Genomic DNA, 23,049 nt, shown 5'->3' with positions numbered 1-23,049 from the left:
CCTGAGACGGTCTTGACATTCATCTGAAAATCTGTTCCTCTGGGAAAACTCAAGGTCCTGTCTTGTCTCTCAGGGACATGTTTTCATTTCCTTCCACTTCGACCTGAACGTGTGTATGAACGCTTGATAGTCTGTCCCACAGGCAGCTCCTGGCCTGGTGTTAGCTGCTGATATTGAGCTTCTGCGGCATCTCTCTCCATGGATGCAGTCAGCTTGATTTCTGTGTATTCCATCTTGAGAACTGGGACTGGGATTTGTCTGGCTGTAGCGTCCAATCACCGCTCGACACCGTTCCTGCATGACCGACCGGGGCGCGCTGACCTGTGGGTTGAAAGGCGATCAGGCGAGGCCCCCCATTCGTGGAGTTTATATCCTGAAAGCGAGCCTGACAAATGGCAGCCCCCTAAACAAAGTAATTCCACATTGCGCGACCGCTCCCCGAAAACAAACCAGGGCGTGTATAAATGAGAGGGGCCAAGGGCTACCTGCCACTCGGGACGGGCAGCATCCCCTAGGGCTCCTACCCCACTGGGGTGCAGGTCTGGCTTGTTTGGGAAGTCATGGGAGGGCCAGTGGTGCCAGGGGTCTTGGGGGGGTGCGGGAGGTCAGTCGGACAGGGGGCTGAGCCGGCCAGGAGGTCACGCAGTCCCTACGCCCCATGTCACCTCACTCCCCGATGTCCCTGCTCCCCCCGCTGCCCCGCGCTCCTGGTGACGTCCCACCCTGCCCGGGAGGGGTGGCCTCGCCCCGCCCGCCTCGCTGACAACGACAGGGCGCGCGCCGGGGGCGCGCGTGACGTCACAGCCCCCTCCCCCGGCACTTTTCGGAGGTGCGGGGAAGGAGGCGCGGCAAGATGATGAAGAAGGTGTCGTCCAAGCAGTCTCCGCCCAAGTTGTTCGGTGGGTGCGGGCCCCGCGCGCGGCCCCGGTTGTTATGGACACCGCGGCGGGCGCGGGCGGGCGGGATCGCGCAGTGGGGGGCTGTGGGTCCACAGCCCGGGTGGCACGATGAAGGCGCAAAAGAAGGAGTCCCGCGTGAGAATACCCACAAACAAGCTATCGGAGACCTCAGAGACCTTGAAAGGTTGGCGCTGGCTGCCGCGGGCGCTCCGCGGGACCCGACCCAGCAGGGCTGCCTGGGAGGGTGGGGGTCAGCACTCGGGCGAAGTTCATGGGGTGCGGGACACAGGTGCCCAAAGGAAGGGCGCAAGGCACCAGGCCTTTGGGGTGATGTACAGGCCGGGCGGGTCCTCAGGGGAGGGCCACCAGGCACCCGCATTGGCGCAGGGACCAGGAAGGAGAGAGCTGACAGGGTCTCAGGGTCTCACACACCTGCCACTGGGGGATCCCTGCCCCTAAGGAGGTCTTAGGTGGGTCTCAAGAGGTAGGATCCCCTGGCTGCGTGGCATGCAGAACTGCTGGAAGAGACTTTAAGGCTGCATGGCCAGGAAAAGAGGTCTTGGGAACGGGATGGATGCAGGAAGCATGTTGGCGTGATTAAGCGAGTCACCCTCCAAACTCACTGCCACTGAGTCAGCCGACTAATAGCCACCATGTAGGGCAGCCCAGAACTGCCCCCTTGGGTTTCCAAGGCTATAGTCCACTGCAGGCGTAAAAGTCCCAGCTTTCCCCACTGAGTGGCAGTTAGTGTTGGTCTGCCCACCTTGTGGTTCTCCGTTCAACACATAACCACTCCACCACTCCATCCCTGACCCTGGCAGGGTTCTTCAGGAATGTCGGCTAGGCATCGCCACGGGAAAGCCCGGAAGACATGCCTACCATAGCTAGTTCTGTCTGCCTGCCTTTTCCCGCCAGGAGCCCTTGCCGGTGGGTTGACACCTGTCCGGGTTGTTCAGGCCCAGGACCCGACTTCCTTCCTGACCTCTGCAGCTACTCTGGTTCCCGGCAGGAGAACCGCGGGTGCCTGCCAGCAGACTGACTACCGGGGCGTTCCCCCACATGGAGCCCACCTCCTCAGTGATCAGTGTGTCCATTCTGCACTGGCTGTTCCCACTTGTGGAGGGTCTGCCACGCACAGGCACGTTGCTGGGTGCCAGAACAGTCCATATTAACTGTGTGACCCAGCCCTCAGGAAACAGACTGGAGCAGACACTGAGTAGCTAGAAGAATGTGGAGAGAGAACGCAGCCTGTCCCAATGCGGTGATTTAGGCAACTGTCGGGGGCTAAGGGGACCCAGGCCTTAGCTGGCAGAGCAAGGGTTGTGGTTGTTAGGTGCCATCGAGTCAGTCCATGCTCATAGCGACCTGATGTCCAACAGAACGAACCACCGCCCGGTCCTGCTCCACCCTCACCATTGTTCTTAATGCTTGAGCCTGTGGTTGCAGCCACTGTGTCGGTCCACCTTGTCCAGGGCCTTCCTCTCTCCACTTTACCAAGTGTATGGTGTCCTTCTCCAGGAACTGGTCTCTCCTGCTCACATGGCCAAGCGACATGAGACAAAGTCTTGCCATCCTTACCTCTCAGGTGCATTCTGGCTATGCTTCTTCCAAGCTAGAGCTGATTCTTCGTTTGGCAGTCTATGGTACTTCCAATACTTGTTTGCCAATGCCATAGTTCATTCACATGCATCCATTTTTCTTCAGTCTTCCTGATTCAGTGCCCAACCTTTATATGCATATGATGCACTTGAAAATACCATGTCTTGGATCAGGCCCACCTCGTCCACAAAGTAACATACATCCTTGTTTTTTAACACTTTAAAGAGGTCTTGTTCTGCACATTTGCCTAATGCAGTGTGTCATTTGATCTCTTGACTGTTGCTTCAATGAATATTGATTATGGATCATTGCCAGGTGAAATCTTTGACGACTTCAATCTCTTCTCCATTTAACATGATGTCATCTGTTGGTCCAGTTGTGAGGATTTTGATCTCCCTTACATTGAATCGTAATCCATACTAAAGGCTACGATCTTTAATCTTCATCCGCAAATGCTTCGAGTTCTCCTCGCTTCCAGCCAGCCAGGTTGTGCCATCTGCATGTGGCAGGATGTTGCCAGCCTTCCTCCTGTCCCGATACTGGACTCTTCTTCATATCATCCAGCCTCTCTGGTTATTGCTCAGCATATAGATTGATTAAATAGGGTGGAAAGATACGCCCCTGCCACCTTCCCTGATCTTAAGTCAGAAGTATTCCCTTGTTCTGATCCCACAACTACCTCTTGATCCATGAGCACGTTTCTCGTGAGCACAGTTCTCCTCAGAGCTGTAGTCCACTGTGTGCTGTGATCCAGTCAGATGTCTTTGCACAATGAGATGCACGCTAGCATCGTTCCAGTCTCCGCTTTCAGCCAAGATCCATATGGCATCATCCCTTGTTCCACGGCCTCTTCTGAATCTGGCCGTAACCTCTGGCGTCTCCCTGTCAGTGTACTGCTGCCACCAGTGTTGGATGAGCTTCAGCAAAAACATTTTTTTTAATTTTTTTCTTTAATTGGTTTACAAAGAAGCTACAGACTACATTGAAACTAATCTTTGTACAAAAGGACCAAAAGAGAGAGAGAGAGAGAAAGAAGAAGAAGAAGAAGAAGAAGAAGAAGAAGAAGAAGAAGAAGAAGAAGAAGAAGGAGGAGGAGGAGGAGGAGGAGGAGGAGGAGGAGGAGGAGGAGGAGGAGGAGGAGGAGGAGCCCCAGATTACCCAGAGACAAAGGTGGGGATGGGATGGGAACAAGGAAGATGAGTGAGCAAGGTGAAACTGAAAGAGGGTAGCTTCATACATAACACCAGCAACGAAAAGACAAAAGAGCGAGTAAGACGAGTGAGCATTTTAAAGTATTTCCCCACACAGCCCTGGTGATAATCAGGTTGGAACCAAAGCTTCAGCAAAATTTCACCAGCCTGTGATATCAATGATATTATTCTATAATTGGAGCATTGTGCTGTGTCACCTTTCTTTGGAATTGGCACACATGGGTCTCTTCCAGTCACTTGGCAAGCACCTGTCGTATGTATGTCCAGTGTGTGTGTCCAGTGCTTCAGCAGTGTGTTGAAACATTTCAATGGCTGTTCCACCAACTTCTGGAACCTTGCTTTTGGCTGATGCTGTTAGTGCAGCGTTCTTGCTCATAGGCTACCACTGGAAATGATAGATTGCCAAGTACCTTTTGGTACAGTGATTCTGTGTACTCTTTCCATTGTCTCCTGAAGCTTTCTGCATTGTTCAAGATCTTCCCCATAGAAGCTTTCACTATTGCAACAGGAGGCTTAACGCTTTCCTTGAGTTCTCTCGGTTTAGGATATGCTGAGCATGTCCTCCTTTTTGTTTTCTAATTCTAGGTCTTTGCGCATTTCATCAGACTTGCCTTGTCTTCTTGAGCTGCCCTTCGGAAATTTCTGTTCAGCTCTTTGATTTCATCATTTCTCCTATTTGCCTTAGCTTCTCCGATCAAGAGCAAGTTTCACACTCTCTTCCGACGTCCAATGTGATCTTCCCTGCCTTTTTAATAACCTTTGCTTTCTTCGTGAATGATGTTCTTAACTGCATCTCACAGCTCATCAGGTCATCTGTCACCAGTGTTTAAGCCTCACGTCTGTTCTTGAGATAGTCTTGAAATTCGGTGGGATGAACTCACGGTCTTACTTTGGCTCTGGTGGACTTGCTTTCATTTTCAACTTCAAACTGAACTTGCACGTGAGCAATTGATGGTCGGTCCCACATTCGGCTCCTGGCTTGGTTTTGGCTACTGATACTGAGCCATCCATCATCTCTTCCCACAGAGGTAGTCAGTGTGACTTCGGTGTCTTCCATCTGGAAGGCTGGGTGTATAGTCACCTTTTGTGTTGGTGAAAAGAGGTGTTGCTGTGTGCAAGTTATTTGCGAAATTCTGTCATGCAATCCCCAGCTCTATTTCTATCACCAAGGCCATATTTTCCAACTCCTATTCCTTCCTCTGTTTTTCGAACTTTTGCGTTCCAATGTCCAATAATTTTCAGTGCCTCTTGACTTCATGTTTCACCAATTTCAGACTGGAGATATTGGTGGAATTTCTTAATTTCTTCATCTCTAGCTTTATTGGTGCTGGGCGTGGTACCGCACACCCATCGTCCTAGCTACCCGGGAGGCGGACGCTGGAGGATTACTTGCATCCAGGAGTTGGGGGCTGTAAAACACTATGCCAACCGGGTGACCACACTAAGTTTGGTGTCAATAAGGTGACCTCCAGGGAGCAGGGACCACCACATTGCCTGAGGGGAGGGCAGGCCCAGGTTAGAAACAGAATTGTAGCAGTTGATGCACAATTTTAGTTTGACTAATAGTTGTATTGCTCGGATTTCCTCGGATGTGCTCAGACGTTATTCCATCAGACGACATTGTGCTTCAAGATAGGTCTTGAAATGTCCTCTGGCGGTGAATGCAGTGCCATGCCTCTTGAGGGCCTCATTCCCAGCATAGTGAAGCCGATGATTTTCTGATTCAAAACGGCCAGTCCCAGCCCATTTCAGCTCACGAACACCCAGGATCTCGATCTGTGCGCATCCCATTTCGTCCGAGGGGTGATGAGGTGGGGGCGTGGGTGGCCAGGGCACAGGGGACAGGTGTGCAGCAGCAGGAGGGGAAGGAAGCCAGAGGGCGCTGATAGGTGAGCAGGGCCCAGGTCCGGAAAGGGCTTCATGGCTCTGTCATGCATTCTGGGTGTACTCTTCAGACCCGGGGGAGAGCCTCCCTCGAAGTTGATATGTTGAGGAAGCTCTGCGTGTCAAGAGGGCGGGGTGGGTGGGGGGACTGGGAGCCAGGGCCTCCCCGAGGGTGGCCTGGGAAGCCAGCAGGAGCACAACTGCTTTTCAGCACAGCTCTCCCGCAGCTCCATAGTTTGGACAGCAGATCCAGTGTTGTTTCCTGACTGCTCCCGACAGTCACAGGGAGAAGTAGCTGATGGCTTCCCCAAGGGCGGTCAAGGGCTTCGCTCCACCTTACCTTCTGCTCACCTGATCTCAGGGAGATCTTATCTCATTTGAACTTTCTGCTGTAAATAAAGGAAGGAAAGAATTTGCACTGCAGATTGATTTCTTTTTCATGAGGAAATTTTGTTGGCTTAAATGGCCCTGGAGTTCTAGAGCATGCCGTGAGTGAGGAGGGAAAAAGCCAGTGTGTTTCATGCAGGCTACCCCCACCCCCCCCACCGGCCTCCCCTCAGCAGGTAGGTCCGCTGACAGCTTGGCAGTTCCAGGGTGTCATTGCCCCCTCGGTCTCAGGCAGCCAGTCACCAGATTGGAGCTTGGCATCTTGTGGGGAGAAGCTCTCTGGGGCTTTGGCACTGAAAGCATTAAGGCAAGCAGGATCGCGGCTGCAAACCTGTGCAGGGTCCCGGCCCTGGCGCTGCCTGGTCTCTGGTGCGAAGACTTGCCAGTCAAAACTCTGCCCTGGCTTGGGCATGCCTCCTTTGGTTTCTCCAGCACAGTCCTGAGGACAGAACATGGAAACATTAAGACCATTGAGATAAGGCAAGAAGCAGCCAAACTGAGCCCAGGTCTCCGCTCCCTCCAGAGATTCCTTCCCTTCCACCTCCCGGGGCAGCCCCCTTATCTGAGGGGGGCCTGGCCTGGTACCACAGACGCTGGTACCACTTCTAGCGAGTCCTCCTTCAGAGATGTCAACTGTCTGCCCTCGAAAGGTCTCCTCAACCCCCTCAACTGTCAGGATCCAGACCTCACCAGACACCCCCCCTCAGCTTAGATTCTAAGCCAAAGGACCCACTTCCGCACCAGGCTTGATAGGGCCAAGGTCAATGGCAGGAACTGGCTGGGCCTCCAGGGAGGGGTTTGGCAGTGAGCCACTTGAACCGCCCAAATCCTATGCCACTATTCCGCAGCTCCTGCAAGGACTCCCCAGGGCTCATCCTGATATTCTGGAACCTCGCTTTCTTCCCCTTGTCTGGGACCAACCTCTTTCCCGCCCACCGGGCGGAGGACGATCACACAGCTCGGCTGCAGTATATGAACTCTCTGGTCCCCAATGTCACTCCCCGCCTTCCCAAGAAAACTGCCCTGTCCCCCAGGCCACCCCCCAGCTCTGCCCAGCGCTGCCTCTGTCCTGACCTCTGACCTCTGACGGGAACACCTCTGCCTCACCTGGAGGCCCGTGGTGGGCCTTCCCCTCCGCCAAAGCCTGACCAACCCGTGAAGCGATGTCTGACCCCTTTCGTGACCCCCCTTGGTCACTGATGCCAGGAACTTAAGCACCTGTGCATATTGTTGATTGGGGTCGGTGGGGGCTGCCTGCTGGTCGCATGTTCTATGTTCTCAAGAAAAGGACCACCTCTTAGCCTTCCGTACCCTCTTCCCTGTAGCGAATAGCACTGACTGTATCTTCTCCAGAAGCCGGTCCCCTTGGAGGATTTTTACTAAAGAGAACATTCCGCCCCTAAGAGCACTCCCGCAGTCAGGACAGCTTCTCAGGGAAATCGCAGGCCAGCGTTTCAGTGACTGCTTCTGCCTGAAACAAACTTGAAAAATGAGTTTCTCTGTCACGCAAAAACGGGGTGTGGGGTGTGGGGGGAGAGGTTTGGGCTCATTGTTGGAAGTGTATGGATTTACTCCGGGCTATTGGGCACCCATCCCTCCGCAGACCATCCCTGGGGAGGCTTCATCTTCGGGGAAGACGGAGACCCCGTCCTAAAAGTGACAGGGGAAGCAAGTGTCTTGGAAAATAGAAATCATTCTAAAATATTTGTCAAAGCAGGCTTCCAACAGGCATCGGGCCTCTTGGAAGGCCTCCCACTTGAGTGACTTTGTGCAGACAGGAAAACAACGCCAAGCCTAAGGCTGAGTCTGCACGCGGCTCTGCAGGGTCGCGGCTCAGCCGTGTGTGTCCATACCCATGCACATGCGTACGTGTGCGTGCGTGCACACAGAACCATGCACATTGTTATCAGAGACACCTGTGTTTCTGCTGATGCCCTTGCCGCAGACTGTGGCAGGAAAGTGGAAGGCAGAGGTTTTGAATTCTGTTTGGAATGATTCTGTTCCTGCCCTTAAAAAAAAACCACATCGCTATGTGGGCATTTCCTAAAACTTAGTGATTAAAAAATCCTCACTGCCTTCGAGTCGATTCCGACTCATGGAGACCCTGGAGGAAGGGGTCAAACTACCCCCAGCGGGCTTCTGAGGCCGTAACTCTTTACGGGAGTAGAAAGCCCTGTCTTCCTCCCACAGGGTTACTGGTGGTTTTGAACTGCTGATCTTCCTGTTAGCAGCCCTCTTTAAAACTACCCTGCCTCGTAAAAAGGAGAGGCAAAGTCCCCTTTGAGAAGCAGTAGAGAAAAACTAGGCCTTGGGTTTCCTTTCCTCTTGTGTGAGCCTTATACCCAACCGTCTGCACCTGAGGGCGCAGGAGGAGGGCCGGGCACCAGCCAGAGAAACCGGCTGTCCGTGAAACTGTGAGCCCATTTCTGTGGGAAGGAGACTAGGAGTGTCTCTTCACCGGAGAAAGGCCCTATTCTGCCACGCGTGTTCCCAAAGGTGTGCTCGGGCCGCCCCAGGAGCTGCAGGCCTCACATCTGCTGGCGTGACTACCTCGGCCGGCGGCATCAATCACTTCGTGACTGCAGCAGGTTCCTAAGCCGTACCTCCGCCTTGACCCGCCACCCACTGCCCAGGGGCAAAGACGGACATTCCTAGTGCTCTTCCTGATTTGGCCTCACGGCCCTCTCCAGCCACTACCTAGCTTCCCGCCTCGCCTCGCCAGAGTGCACGCCAGCTGTTTACAGATGCGCGCCTGCCCTTCCGTCTCCGTTGGGAAGCCTGCTCCCCATCCCCTTCTCTGCCCTGCCTCCTCTGGCATCTCTGCTCATCAGTTCCCAGTCACACACCACCCTCTCTGCTCACTCACAGACTGGGCTGCCCTGTGCCTGCTCTCTCTCCCACAACACCTGCTCAGAGCCTGCCAGTGCTTTCTTGGTATTGACGGACTGAAATTGTGAGAAATAAATAATCAGCTGTGAGTGGTCTTCTGGAACCAGAAGAGTGGCCCGAGCCAGCGCTGAAGGAGGCCAAGGGGACATCTGGCTCCAGTGGTCCCACAGGACCTTGCTTCAGCACCCCCGGGACACGGGACACGTGAGAAGACTCAGCTCCCCGGGCCTGAGGGCCACACAGCTGCTTTGGGCAAGCTCCCCAGGAGTTTCTGAGGCCACATTCTGAGGCTGACACTTGAGCACTACGGCTTTAGTCTGGTCTTCTCACTTGGTAGCTGGGAAGGTTGCGGCCCACGGAGAGAGCGCCCTGTGGTCGCAGGCCCAGCGGTCACGGTCGGTCGTTGTGGAAGGCCTGAGGGGAGAGGCGAGTGGGCGTGGGCAAGGGCGACCTCTGTTGCCCCAGGGAGGTCCTGCCCAGGTCCCTCGGCTCTCTGTCCAGATGACCAGCTCGGTCCCCATCATGGAGTCTTATATCTACTTTTTAAAAGTATATATTTATACTCAGAGAGATCTCTTTAAGCACTTGTAATGTTCTTCTCTTTAGAAAAGAAGCGTGCTAAGCTACCGGAGCAGCCCACCCCCCCCATTCAGGAAGAGCCGGAGCCGATTAGCAATGTCCTTCAGGGGGATGACATCCTTGCCTTGGCCATCACAAAGGAAGACTTGAAGAAGGTGGGCATACAGCTGAGGGCTTGCCTTCCTTGCTCCAGAACATCAGCCGAGGCCACCCTCTCACCACGGGCTCCCTCCTAGAGGTGGGCGTGGTTGAGCCCATGGGAAACCAGTGCATGCATGGAGCCTCCCATCAGCCTCTGAAGGCCCCCTCGCTGGTCTGTTGTCACACGTCTGAGAATCGTGTCGAATCACAGGGGCTGCTGTGGCTTGTCTGCCTCTGAAGCCCCAGCCCTAGACCCCATTTCGGTGGAGGGCTGACCTGTGCACAGCAGAACAAAGGACACCCGGCCCTGTGCCGTCCTCACAGTGATGCTTATGGTTGAGGCCCTGGTTTTGCAGCCGTTGTGTCGGCCCATCTCATCGCCGAGGGCCCTCCTCTTTGTCACCGCCCCTCCGTCACCAGTGTCCTCCGGGGACTGGTCTCACCTGACAGCACGTGCACGTACATGAGTGAGATGTCGTTCTCGCCGTCCTGGCCCCTAAGGAGCATTCTGGATGTACTTCCCCATTTCAGCGAGGGAAAGTCCAGGAGCAAAAGCACGGACGGGGATGATGCCCCATGCCCCCTACCTGGAAGCTTCAGCCCCTCCCTCCTCGGGGAGCCCTCTGGAGGCACAGTACACTGTTGGGTCTCTCCAGGAGCTCACAATCTCCCACCTGACTTAGCCTTTCCCCTGACAGAGCAGATGCGCAGAACCGGACTCACAGATTGCCCGGCCCTCAGGGAGTCCACCCGGAAGTAGGACGGAGGAGGGATGCGATCTCTCCTCCTGCTGATCTCGGGTGGAACCCTCCCGCTGTGCTTCATTTCAGCAACATGTCCCTTGCCTGGAAATGGAGAAGCCGACCATTACCAAGAATGTTATCATCCGGAAATTCAAGCTCCAGGAACCTTCGAGGAAGGTCTGCCACTTAGTTGCACATCCTGCCACTCCGGAGGTGGCCACCAAACCCCTGGACTACTCCGGTATGCTGACCCTGGCCCGGCGCTCCTGGCCTTGGCAGGCAGGAGTGGCCCTGCCCTCCAGAGCTCTCATCAAATAGCCACAGCTTGCCTTTCCCTCCCTCGTCTCCCCCAGGTCCTGGGGACATCTTGGATGGCAGCATGCCCATTCTGCCCCACCACATCCTGGGGAGTCTTCAGGACTTGAAGAGAGTTGCCCTTGCCCGAGGGAACACCCAGGTCCGTGTCTCCAGAACTGCCTGGCTGAGGGCAGTCCCGGAAATCATTTCCACCCCACTTGCTGGTGGTGGGGCAGGACCAGGGTGCACGAGACAGTATTAGGCCTGAATCTAAGATGATAAATGATTCGCCCCAGGATTAGTTGACACTTATGTTGTATCTCATAGAAGCCACTTTAGGCTGTAGGAGGAAGGGCTTGACAGCAACTGGACACAGAGGTGCCTCATGGGCCCCGGCAGGCTGCCCCCTGGGAGGCCTCAAGCTCAGACTCCCCTCCCTTCTCTCCCTCGGGACCCCTAGCCCTGGCTTCCCTCCCCTTCCTGAAGTCTGGTCAGCTGAGGGGACTCCCCACAGCTCACAGGGCCCCGGAGAGAAGAGTCTGACCTGATCTCCCGATTTCTGGTCCTCTGATTGATAGTAGGCTAAGGGGTGGGGATGAAGGTATTAATTAGTGTCCACTGTGAGATCAAGCCCATTAAAAGCTATTGACCACAATCTCAGATCAGAGGTTTCCTTTCTGGGGGAAGGCAGGTGCAGACACTTCCCCCTTCCAAGCCCTTTGGGGGTCTTGGGAAAGATGGGCTCTCAGGAGTGGCATAACCTTGGGAGGACAGGGACAGTGGCCTCATGAAATCTCTGGTTGCTACCCCCCCCACACACATACCCCCATCCACCACCTTCTCACCACCTCCCCCCTCCCCACGTCCTGTGTTTCAGCTGGCCGACCTGATACAAACCCCACCCTGTCTGATGACCCTCCTCTTAGAGGGAGAAGAGCCAGAGCCAGAGCCAAAGAAATCCCCTCAAGCAAAGAAGGCCCATCTCTGGGCCCCACCTGCTCAGCACAGCTTTCTGAAAAACTGGAGGCGCAACCTGGCCCTTCGGAAGAAGCAGCAGGAGGCCCTCAGTGGTAAGCAAGGTGGCCAGGCCACCCACCTGGCCTCCACCTGCCCCATACCTGCCCAGGGCTGAGGGAGGCTGTGCCATTTTCTCCCATGGTGTCCCGTTCCCTGCGGGCAGTGCCCAGCGCCCTGTGGCCCTGGGATGGCGGCCAGCTGCATCCTGGACTCTCTCTGTCTAGGACACCTGGGGAAGCCGGTCAGCAGGCTGCTGATGCACTCAGGGGAGACCTATAGGCAGATCCAGGAGGAGCGTGAGCACATAGACCGGGCCCTGCTCACACAGCACGACGGGAAGGTAGGCGCTGCCGTGCCCTCCGACCTTGACTGAATGCTATCATCGATCCTCTGGTGTGGGTAGGTGGGTGGGGTTTCAGTGGGATGAAAAGATCATGTCACTTCCCCACAGGCCCCTTGAGGCCCCATGTTATTGGGTAACAGGTACTAAGTGCTTGGTTGTGAGCTCAAAGGTTGGAGGTTCGAGGCCACGCAGAGGTGCCTCGGGAGAAAGGCCTGGTAGTCAGCTCGGACACACGAGGGGCTGCGATGAGTCAGTTCAACTTGACAGCAACTGGTTTGGTCTGTTTTGGGGGGATGGAAACAAGTTAATTAGGTCATTCGGCCTGTGGTGGCTCTGCATGCTATGCACTGGTGCCCCCCCCCCCCCGCCCCGCTTTCTTCAAGCTACCAAAGGTGCTGAGTTTTCCTAACAGCCCAAGCACCTGCCTCCTAAGAGCTCAGGCTCCAGCTTCCATGAGGAGGGCGCCCAGGTGTAGTGCCCGTACCAGCCCAGGCCGTTGTCCCTGAGGCAGGGCAGCCAGAGAGCCAGCACTGTGCTGGCAGCGATGAATCCCTCAAAAGGGACCCTCGAGCTCTCTGAGCCCCTGGCCCCCCAGCCCCCCTTCCCTCCAGCACCACCCCCGAGCGTCAGGTGGTCGGCTCTTCCTTCCCAGTGTCATACGGAGAGCAGCGGGTTCTGGAGCCGAGTGGAATACGTGGGAGATGAGATGACAGGCCTGGTCATGACGAAGACCAAGGCCCAGCGTGGCATCCTGGAGCCCATCCCCCGCATCAGGAAGCCCCACTCAGTCCTGGAGGAGATGGGTGAGGAGGGTGGCTGGCCCAGGGGGTGGGACCGAGTGTGGGGGTGGGGAGGGAAGCTGACCTGCCTGGCTGCTGTGAGTCCGAAACCCGCTCCTGTCACTTGCCTGCTTGGGGCCTTAGACAAGTCACGTAACTCAGGAGAGTTCCAGGTTCACCTCCAGTCAAAAACGATGGCCAGGCAGAGCCTCACTGTGTAGGATGTGGCCCAGCTCACATCCGCCCCCCCATGCACACGTGGTAACACATGGCTTGTTAGAATGGGGATGTTTGCTCAGTGCAAGGTGTCAAGGTGTCTGAAGACCAGGAGGGGAGCAACCTCGGTTAGCCATCGTTTCTAGATGGAGGACACGTTGAGATGATACGTTACAATGATGAATCCCACCTTTTCTCCTTGCTTTTTTTATATGCGGCCGGGAGCCCGATTATAATTCCCCACGGGGCTCGCTTCTGGGGCAGACATGCCTACCAGCTAGACTCCCGGGGTTCAGATGCCAACCGACCTCCTCAGTCTCTCCATCCATAAATCCTTACAGGGCTGAGAGCGGTCAGTGAGACGTGATGGGCAAGGCCCTCCCCCCGCCCCCGTGGAAGGTAGCTGCTTCTGTTAGTGTGGCCAGCGAGCCCCTCAGCCAGGTGGATGGGGGGCTTCAGTGACGGGCTCAGACCTAACAGCACCTGCGAGGCTGGTGCCGTGTTTGGTTCTGTCCCGTGCGGGGGCACTCCGAGTCCGAATAGACTCCATAGCACCCAGGAGCAGTGACTCTTGGATTAGCATGACGACAGAGCCCAGAGTGGACACTGGCGGAGGTCTGGGGCAAAGAGGCCTGGGGTCCAGTGGCCATGGGAGAGCTGCATTGACCCCTTTCCTGGGAAGGGTGCTGGGGTGGGCATGCTGAGGGTCCTGGAGAAGTGGTCGGGAAGGAGCAAGGTGGCAGCCTCTGCTGAGGGTCCTGGGGGGCTGGCTGCAGGACTACTGGCCCAGGAGGACAACGGGTACCGCTACACCTGGGATCGGAGTCTGTTCCTGATCTACCGGCGTAAGGAGCTGCAGAGCATCCTGGCCGAGCTGGACTTCAGCAAGGAGGTTGGTGCTGGCCCCGGGGCCCGGCCCGAAGCCTCCTGGGCTGGTGGCTAAGCGTGGCCTTCCTGTCTCTCGGAGGACATCGACGGTCTGGAGGTGGTGGGCCGAGGGCAGCCATTCTCGTCTGTTACGGTGGAAGACTACACGGAGTTTGACAACACGCAGGAAAGCTCCTCGGAAGATTCCCTGCACCTGTGAGTCAGGCCTGGGCCCCGGGGAGAGAGGCTGAGAGCCTGTGGCTTCTCCTAGCACCCACAGGGTAAGGATGGGGTCCCCCCCACCAGGGGCCTCCAGCCCAGCCTCTCTTCCCGGCACCTGCCCGTGTCCTGTGTGTCCAGCAGCCATTCCTAGCAGGCCTTCCGCACACGCCCCATCCTGTTTGATGGAGCTCTGTCCCCCTTCCCCTCCTCCCCCATTGCTGGACACAGCGGGTGGCTGTGATCTTGGAGCTGGCAGAGCCTGAGTTTCTGAGGCCCTCCCTCCAAATGGAATGTGAGCGGGGTTGGGGGCCGGTGGGGGGGCAGGACCAGTGGTATGGAGACTCCTGGTAGCTATTTCTGTAGCCTCTGTGTGTGGGGGCGGGGGGGGGGGGGGGAGACTGGGGGAGACTGAGGCTGCTTCAAGGAAACCAAGTGATTCATTTTTTTTGTTTTCCTCAGAGACTTACCAACCAGTTACCCGGATATGCTCCCCATGCCTGTTCTTGGCCCGTCCCTGCTGTTCTGCGGGAAACCCGCTTGCTGGATCAGAAGCAGTAATGCCCAGGACAAGGTGAAGCAGCTACGCCCCCCCCCACCCCCCACAGCCTTAGGGCTCCCCCAGAGGTGCCCCTTCAAGGTGACTGCGGTGTCCATCACAGGAGGCCCCTCCTGTCTGCCTGGTCACATGCTCAGCGCGTCTGAAAATGGTAACAGCAACTCGAACAAGAATAAAATCACAAGGCTGCCAAGGGAGGGTCACGAGCCTGTGCGTCGCCCCCAAGCGTGTGCATAAACCAGCCATGCAGGAGGTGCTGGAAGCAGGGATGTTCTGTGGCTATAACCCCAGGTCTGCTAGGATTCAGGGTGGCCAAGCTGGGAGGAGCCCTGGTGGTTACGCTCTGGGGGGCTAACTCCCAGGTTCGCTCTGGGGGAGAAAGACAGGCTCTATGCCCCCGTAAAGAGTTACCGTCTCAGAAACATACAGGGGCAGCCCTACCCTGCCCTTTAGGTTGCTGTGCCCGGGTATCGATTTGATGGTAGTGAGCTTTGGTTATGGCTGTTGTTGAAGCCGGTGGGTGCTGTAGGTTAGGCACCCAGCTGCTACTTCAAGGTCCGAGGCCCTGGTCTAGGGTCAGACCCACCAGCCGCTCCGTGGGAAAACGATCGGGCAGTCTGCTCCCGTGAAGACGGACCGCCTGGGAAGCCGTGTGGAGCAGCTGCTCTCTGTCCTGTGGGGTCGACTCCATGGCAGGGGTGGGCTCTGAAGGCCCAGCACAGGGGCTTCAGCGTTTAAACTGGGCGAGCTCCCGGCCCAAGGGGGCGAGTTGATGACCCTGGTGCCTGAGCAAAGACACGGTCACACCCCCTGCTCCCCCAGAGCCAGGTGGGCATTGCCGCCCGCTTGGTCTTTGAGACCCTGGAAGGGGAGGCCACCTCCTCCGCGCTGACTGTGGTCAACAACGGCACGGCGGCCATTTCGTACACCTGGCGGCGGCAGGCCCAGCACCACTCTTTCCAGGACCTGAAGAGAGACAGAGTGCAGCGCTTCTACTTTAACAACCGGCCAGGTACCTCCCCACTTCACCCCCGCCCCCAGCGGCCGCAGCTGGTTCTGCCCTGAGTCTGCCTGAGCTTCCACCAGGTGGATATCCTCTCCCCACCCGGCCCCAGTCCCTCCTATTTTCCCCATGAAAACGTGATCAGTTCCCGTCTGCTGGGCTGAGGGCAGGACTCTGGAGAACCCAGGGAGGTCAGCCCCTTGGGGACAGAGTCCCCTCAGCTAGGAGTTCGGTGACCCCCATACACAGGCCTAGGCCTGGGATGACCTGGGACTTTCTCAGGTTGAAAATGAAAAGGCTTACTCCCCCGGACATTCTCAATCCCTGTCCCCCGCCTGGGGCTCAGTCCCAGGTACCGGGCTGGACAGTTCACTTTAAAGCTGAAGGCTGGGGGTCCCGTTCTGTGGGTCTACACAGACGGGTCCCTTGGCCCCTGACCCTTTCAGGAGTGATCCTGCCTGGAGAAACCAAAACGTTCACCTTCTTCTTCAAGTCTCTGATTGCTGGAGTCTTCCGGGAGTCTTGGGGGTTCGGAACTGACCCCACTCTGCTAGGCGGGGCCCTCCTGCAGGTCAATCTCTACGCCATCTCCCTGACCCAGGACGTGTTTAAGGAGGAGAGAAAGCTCCTGAGGGTGAGCACCCAGGCTCTTCTTCTGGGCCCATCTGGCAGTGCCCCCTGGCAGTATGGCTGGCATCCCATCTTCCCTGCCCCCCCCCACTACTGCTCTTCACAAGCAGGCCACTGCTTTTGCCCACCCAAGCCTTCCCAGGGCTTTGTGATAAAGAGCGGGGTGGGCGGGCAAGAGGACGTGCCCCCACCAAACAGAAAAGAAGTGAGGCTGAGCCCGAAGTCCCTCTCTGAGCCCAGGTAGCCCCATGGCTCTTCATGTCCACTCTGTATTTGTTCACTGCTACCTGGTATCTTCAATGGAGCTACAGTGAAGGGCAAGTCTTCCAGGCCAAACCCAACCCCAAGGACACCCTATCCAGAGGGGTGAGCCTTCCTGCATTTCTGCACAGTGAGCTAGCCCCTGGAATGCACATGGGTAAGGCCTGGGTCCCCAGCCCCCAGCAGCTACATGCTGCACCCACTTTGTGCTCCATGGGATCCTGTGGACAGCTGCACTCTATAACCCACCTAGACCCCCAAACATACTCCAGCTGCTTCAGCTGGGGCGCAGCCAGCCGAGATCAAAGGCGATTTGGATCACATGCCATTTTCCTCCTTCCCCGCTGACCGCAAGGCCGGACCCTCAACTCTGTGCCTTTCTGTGGCGCTGTCTGTGTGGCCAAGCCAGGAGGGACGCTGGCCTCAGTCTGGCAGGGTCCACATTGTGCCCTGCACCCTCTGCTCCTGATCTGGGGAGGTGCCTCGCCCACCTCCGGCTGGGGCAGGAACAGCAGCTCTCTCTAGTACAGGCCCGCCTTCTGCCTCCTTCTATTGTAGGGAATAAGGATCTTTGAAAAGACACAAAGGTTGGGGGGTCAGGGAAGAGGTGTGGGGGAGAGCGGGGTCGAATGGCAGGTACTCACACGTGCAAGGGTACGAAGTCCAAGGGGCCCACCACCCCTCACAGGTACCCTGGAGGTTTCCAGAGTCTGGGCCGCCCACCATGGTGTCTCCCTCTCTTCCAGAGTAAGCTGAATGCCCAAGAGGCCATCACCATCGCGGACAGCATGCTGCAGGAGGTGCTGAGGGGCGTCCTGACGCCGGAGCGCGCGCCATCGCCCATGGACGCCAACCTCACGGAGGAGGACTTGTTCCACTACAAGAACCCCCAGGTACAGGCCCAGCGTGCAGTGCCAGGCTGGCAGGAGCAAACCCTTCCATGGGCCGGGGCTGCCCGGAGCCACTGAGTGGAGGAGGACCTTACTGTGAGATGGGCACTGGTTACACCCTCACCTTCCTCTCTGGAAACTGATGCCCAGAGGCCAAGTCATTCCTAACAGAACTCAGCCAGTACGTGGAGGCTGGGTGAGAATCCCCAACCCCAGAGCAAGCATTAAGCCTACTCCCGAGCAACCCTGTGGGACAGAGCAGGACCGGCCCCATGGGTTTCTGCAACTGTAAACCTTCACAGAAAGCCCCAGCGTCCTCCTGAGAAGCAGCTGGTGGGTCTGAATGGGCAGCAGTCTGAGGGGTAACCCTCTATGCCACCAGAGTCCCTCTGGGTGAGACCAGAGCTCCACCTAGCCCCTGGTTCACACCCAGTCGCATTTGGACACCCTCCCACAAAGCGTAGGAAAGCTTTCCTTTGGCCGCGGTCACTCCTGCCAGCTCCCTGGTGCCCTGGAGGGAGGACCCAGCTGGGCAGGCTGGCCCTGGCTGCAGCGCCCTCACACTGTGCCACTGTCTGTACTTCTGCTGCAGCTGCACTACCAGCACCAGGTGGTGCAAACCCTGCTCGGCCTGTGGCAGCAGTACTTGAGCCTGTCCCCCAGTGCTGAGGAGGCCCAGCCAGGCCCGGCCCAGGCAGCTGTGGGCACTGACCCTTTGGCACACCTGAAGGTCCCTGCCGTGGAAATCCAAGTGTCGCAGCCCGAGAATGAAGCCCCCCGAGAACCCATCATGCTGCAGACGTTCAAAGGGGCAGCCAGTCCTGTCTCCCGGAAGAGCATCATGGAGGAGATCCTGGTGCAAGAGGGCCCCGACTTGGAGAGCACCAGGAGCCCCCAGGAGTCGGAGAGCCCTCCCCCAGCTGCCTGGAACCTCTGCCTGGAAGACTTGAGAAAGGTGCTATGCTGGCCCCTCGAGGCTGACCACCGAGCAAGGGCCCCAGGGCACCCTCTCAGCCCCAAGGGCCAAGGACCAGAGCTTTCTGGTGCCCCAGAGAGCATGCACTCTTGGTGCAGGAGGTCCTGAGCCCAGCCACACTTGTCAATGCATTCAAGGGGACAGCTGTCTAAGGCTCCCAACCCAACCCAACCCAACCCAACCCAACCTAACCAACCCAACCAACCCAACCCAACCTAACCCTCCACAGCTTCAGCCCCTGCTAGTTCATACTCCCACACCCCATTCTGCCATGCCTGCCACCAGGAAACCCCAGGGGGCCCTTGAGTCTGGGGTCAGACCAGTTGCCCATGGTGCCCGTGCCCCTGCCAGGCAGTGATTACACTCCCAGAGGAGAGCCAGCGGGAAGATGCTCTAGTCACCCTCAACAGAGGGGCCCTGGAGCTGTGCCAGGAGCAGAGGCCGCTGCAGTCCAATTTCCTGCAGCAGACCTGGTGAGTGCCCGGGACCTGCCCCACCTGCCTCCTTGCTGTAGATTCACCAGGCTCCGCTGTACCTGCTGGGACAGCCCTCCTGCTGCCTGTCGCTCTCTGGGGGCAGGCACAGCAGTGTAGACCACTTGGCTTGTCTCCTTCCTTGCCTCTTCCCTGCTCCTTCCCCATGATCAGAAGAGAAGGCGGATTCCACGGAAGCTTTCCCTTCTCTGGCGTCCGCCACGCCATCACTTGGATGGCGCCCACTTGGATAAACCAAAACCCACTGCCATGGCATCAATTCAGACTCCTAGTGACCCTAGAGGACAGGGTAGAACTACCCCTTGGGGGTGTCCGGGACTGCAACTCGTCACGGGAACAGACAGCCTTGCCTTCCTCCCGTCTTGCCTGGACAGGCTGGGGCTTTAAGCAGGGCCCAGGGGGCCCCTCGCTGGCAGCCTCACATGTGGCTCAGCACTCCGGCGGGGCTGACTTTAGATCCTGCATTCAAGGGGACCACGTAGCCCAGTACTAGGTCACTTCTGCTCGGCCCAGGCTCACAGGAAGGTAGCCCGGGGTTTGAACGTTTGTAGGGATGCGATGAGAACCAAGCTGGCCAGGGTCAGGCTGCTTCCCTGGCAGCTGCTCACCCCAGAACCTCTGAAGTGCAGGTCTGCTCTGTTGCAGGTTCACGGTCAGTGAGGGCTGGGGCTGGGACTCTTGCTCGGGTTGTTCCCAGCCTTGGCTCACCCTCTAGTTTGCAGCTGTGGCGGGATGTGATTGACAGCCTGGTGAGTTACTCCCTGTGGCTGAGGGCCCTGCTGGGCCTGCCGGAGAAGGAGACCATCTACCTGGATGTGCCAGACGAGCAAGGTCAGCACTGGCTCCACCACACTCCCTGGGATTGTCCTCACCTCTTCCCGGTCGCCTCTGCCACGGGTGACCCCTGCTACCCTTTGACAAGCAGCCAGGATATGGGCCCAGAAACTTCCTTGCAGATCACCTTCGTTCGGTTCCTGAGTCTTGCAGGCTGAGCCACAGAGAGGGTGGATGGCTTGCCCTTGTCCAACACCGGGGAGTGAGTGCTGGGGCTGGGTGTACAATCCGGGTCTGCTTGCCTGACCAGGCCTCTTACCTGCCCCACAAGGCTGTGCTACCTCAAAGGGGCAGGAGAATGGCACTGCCCTGGCTCTGGGCTCCAGGCTGTAGGAATGCTCTGATAGCTGCTAAGAGCAGTTGGCCAGGCTCCAGGGTGCTTACCAACTACCCCCCCCCCGACACCCACCCCCCATATGCTGTGGCTTCATGTGGATCAGAGCATCTCACTGTCTTTCCCTGCAGTAGATCAGAAGCCCCCTCCCATCGCGGAGGCGAAGACGGCCACCGGGAAGGTGGGGAAGGAAGAGCGGAAAGGAGCAGCCCAGGAAAAGAAGCAACTGGGCATCAAAGACAAAGAGGATAAGAAAAGTGCCAAGCCCGGGAAAGAGGCATGCCAGGATTGGGCCCAGGCCCGAGAAGGGTTGGGCCACCATGGGAGGGGCTTGGGGACCATGGGTGGTCACAGCAGGTCCTGTGCCCCAATCTCCCCACCCCCGGCCCTCCCTGTAAGTTGCTGGATGACAGAGGCCCTGGACCTCCAGTCGGGTACCGCTGCAAGCTGCTTGTGTCTCATCTCCCCCAGCAGGACCGTGCCAATAGCAAGAAGCTCAAACCAAAGGATGATAAGAAATTAACAAAATCCGTAAGCCGGGACAGGCTTTCCTTGGAAGAGACTATCCCAGAGATTACCACCCCTTCCCAGGAACCCATAGACCCCCTGGTCATGGAGAAATACCTCCACAGGCTGCACCTGGAGGTGAGAGGCAGCACCCGCACTCACACCCCTCACCCTCACCCCTGGCTCAGACTTGCTCCACCTGTGCGCCCCCCATTCATTCACTGTGTTTACTGGACACACAATAGGCCCTTAAGCCACCAGGGGCTGAAGCAAAGCTGTCCTTGTGAAGGACATGCTAGTGGGGGAGCCGGGCCTCATCAGTAAGTAACTGATCCGGCATGTTGAGTGGTAAGCACTATGGGAAAGAGAACAGCAGGGCAGGGTAAGGCAGAGGCTCCTTGAGCAGGTGATGTTGAGTAAGGACTTGAAGGGAGGGAAGAGTGGCCTGTGGAGACCCCAGGAGAGCTGCTCTAGGCAGAGGGGAGAGGCCTGGACCAGCCTGGTGAGAGCGGTGGGAGAAAGGGGGTGGGAGGCCCCAGGAGAGGCTGGCAGAGAGGTTCTGGGGGGCCCTGGAAGCCAGGGAGGGGCATTGTTAGGACTGGGTTGGTTTTCTCCAAGAGGAGATGCCACCCGTGTTGACTGGAGGAGTGAGTGACAGTCTGACGTAGGCTTGAAAAGGTCACAATGGCTGCTGTTAGGAGTGGGACTCCAAGGGACAGCGTGGGAGCTCTGCTCTTCCTGCTGCTTCCTCACCCTCCGAGGGCTAGGCTGCGGGCTGCACGAGGTCAGGTGGGTGGGCAGCAATGTCAGGCTCTGCAAAGCCTGGAGAGAGACCCTGAAGGACACAAGCTCGTCCCAAGCAGCGGGGCCTAGAGATCAAGAGGATGTTTGTTGTCGGGTGGGCTGGGTGTTGGTCAGCGCAGTGTTTTGCGGTTTGGCTGGTTTTTACCATTGTTTTGCTGTTTGGAGGGGAAGTCCACAACGCTGTGTCCATTACAACGTCACACGCTTACGTGAGGGGCTCTGTCCACCTCTGCCTGACTGACTGTGATTGGAGGGACGAGCCCGATCTCACTGAATCCGTTTCCATTGGCTCCTGGTGACATCACGGCGATTTCTAAAGCCTGATGGGGTCCAGAGAGTAATTAAAAGACGCTGAGGGCCTAGAGGGGAAACTCTCCCTCAACTCTTTGCAATTAAGAACCAACTTGCCTAGGCTTGTGTGGTCCTGTCCCTTTGGAGCACACAGACCCAGAGACCTTTCAGCGTCTGGATTTGCTTCTTACGGGAAGGGAGGTGGAGCTGAGCAGAAGCCCACCTGAGGGGCCGAGCAGGGCTCTTGTAAGTCCCCATAGATGAAAGCAGCACAGTGCGGGATCAGCCCCAGCCTGGCGTGAAAAAGAAAATAATTTGCAGAAACAAGAAACTGGTTTTGCCCACTCATGCCGTTCTCTCGTGGGGCAGCTCCGCGCACCCTTGTTGCCTGGTCGGCATGCCAGTGGTGTGCGCATCACTCCTGCAGGTCTATGGGCTGCTGGACGCCCTGGTGACCACCATGATGGTGTTGTCTGACGAGCTCACCCCCGTGAAGAACGTTGAGTAGCGTTCCTTTCTGTCTTTGGAACTGCCTTGCACATCCAAGCAGCCTTCTGGGAGCCCGTGAAGAGACACATCAATAAAGACTCTTCCAATTTCTACCATTTCCATTGTGCCTTTGTGTCTTGGGTGTTGGGTTTTGATGAGGTCAACTCATGGTCTGGGTCCTACACACCCTGTCCTCATTCCCTCTCTCTAGTTCCTGGAGCCCTCCTCCCAGGAGATGAGATGTGGGAGGAGGGAAGAGCAAGTTGGTGACCAGACGGTAGACGGGTGTCACCCCTGAGAGCCTCCACTCTGTCCTTCTTGGGCCCACACTTTTAGGGGGCCGTACTTCCTGAGGCATCAATAGTAAGTGGGACATGGAGAGCCTAGGAGGGCCAGACTCTCCTGGGGGCCTTACTCCCTGAAGACCCACCCATCACAGCTGGGTCCCAGGGTCCCAGGATCTGGCCCACTACCTCTCCAAGATCCCGGAGGCCCTTGTCCTCAATAAGAAGTTAATCTTCCCGTGGGGCAATGGGTCTGTAGTAACCTATACTCCATCTCAACCCATCACCTTTGGGCGCCATTTTTTGGACCTTAAATAGAGCCATTGGACTTAACCTTTCTTCCTGCTCAGAGGAGCTGCTGCAGTGAGAGGCTTGGAAAGAAAGGTATGGTGTGGTATCAGATTTGACACCCTGATGGCTTTTGTGTGGAGAAGGATCATTCTGGGTGCAGCTGCCAGGATTGGAAGAGCAAGTGCCCACAGAGCAGATTATGGGCTGGAGAGCTGGGGGAGCAGCCATCGCGCTAGAAGCCTGCTGGATGTGCATTTGGTATTTCCCATCAGGTCATTTAGAGAGAGCAAGAGGTTCTCCCTGTGTTGAGGGGTTAGATCTAGGGCCTGGGG

At 57.2% G+C, this 23,049-nt stretch overlaps 1 protein-coding gene across 1 annotated transcript; it reads left to right on the top strand.

Annotated features, from left to right (window-relative positions):
* The first annotated feature begins 940 nt into the window (after positions 1-940).
* Positions 941-22,218, top strand: MYCBPAP (MYCBP associated protein). Its single transcript, XM_075559295.1, has 19 exons — positions 941-1,083; positions 9,476-9,603; positions 10,420-10,573; positions 10,686-10,789; positions 11,507-11,699; positions 11,871-11,986; positions 12,642-12,792; positions 13,761-13,876; positions 13,952-14,067; positions 14,533-14,644; positions 15,452-15,641; positions 16,079-16,266; positions 17,270-17,416; positions 18,006-18,368; positions 18,741-18,862; positions 19,599-19,714; positions 20,183-20,328; positions 20,526-20,696; positions 22,081-22,218. Exons 1-19 carry the CDS (start codon positions 1,008-1,010, stop codon positions 22,159-22,161), a joined length of 2,790 nt encoding a protein of 929 aa, XP_075415410.1. The 5' UTR covers positions 941-1,007; the 3' UTR covers positions 22,162-22,218.
* Positions 22,219-23,049: the final 831 nt, after the last annotated feature.

The sequence above is a fragment of the Tenrec ecaudatus genome, chromosome 10 (assembly GCF_050624435.1).
Source record: "Tenrec ecaudatus isolate mTenEca1 chromosome 10, mTenEca1.hap1, whole genome shotgun sequence".
NCBI lineage: Eukaryota > Metazoa > Chordata > Mammalia > Afrosoricida > Tenrecidae > Tenrec > Tenrec ecaudatus.
The sequence above is the reverse complement of the archived record's forward strand: the minus strand, read 5'-3'. Positions and strand labels throughout refer to the sequence as shown.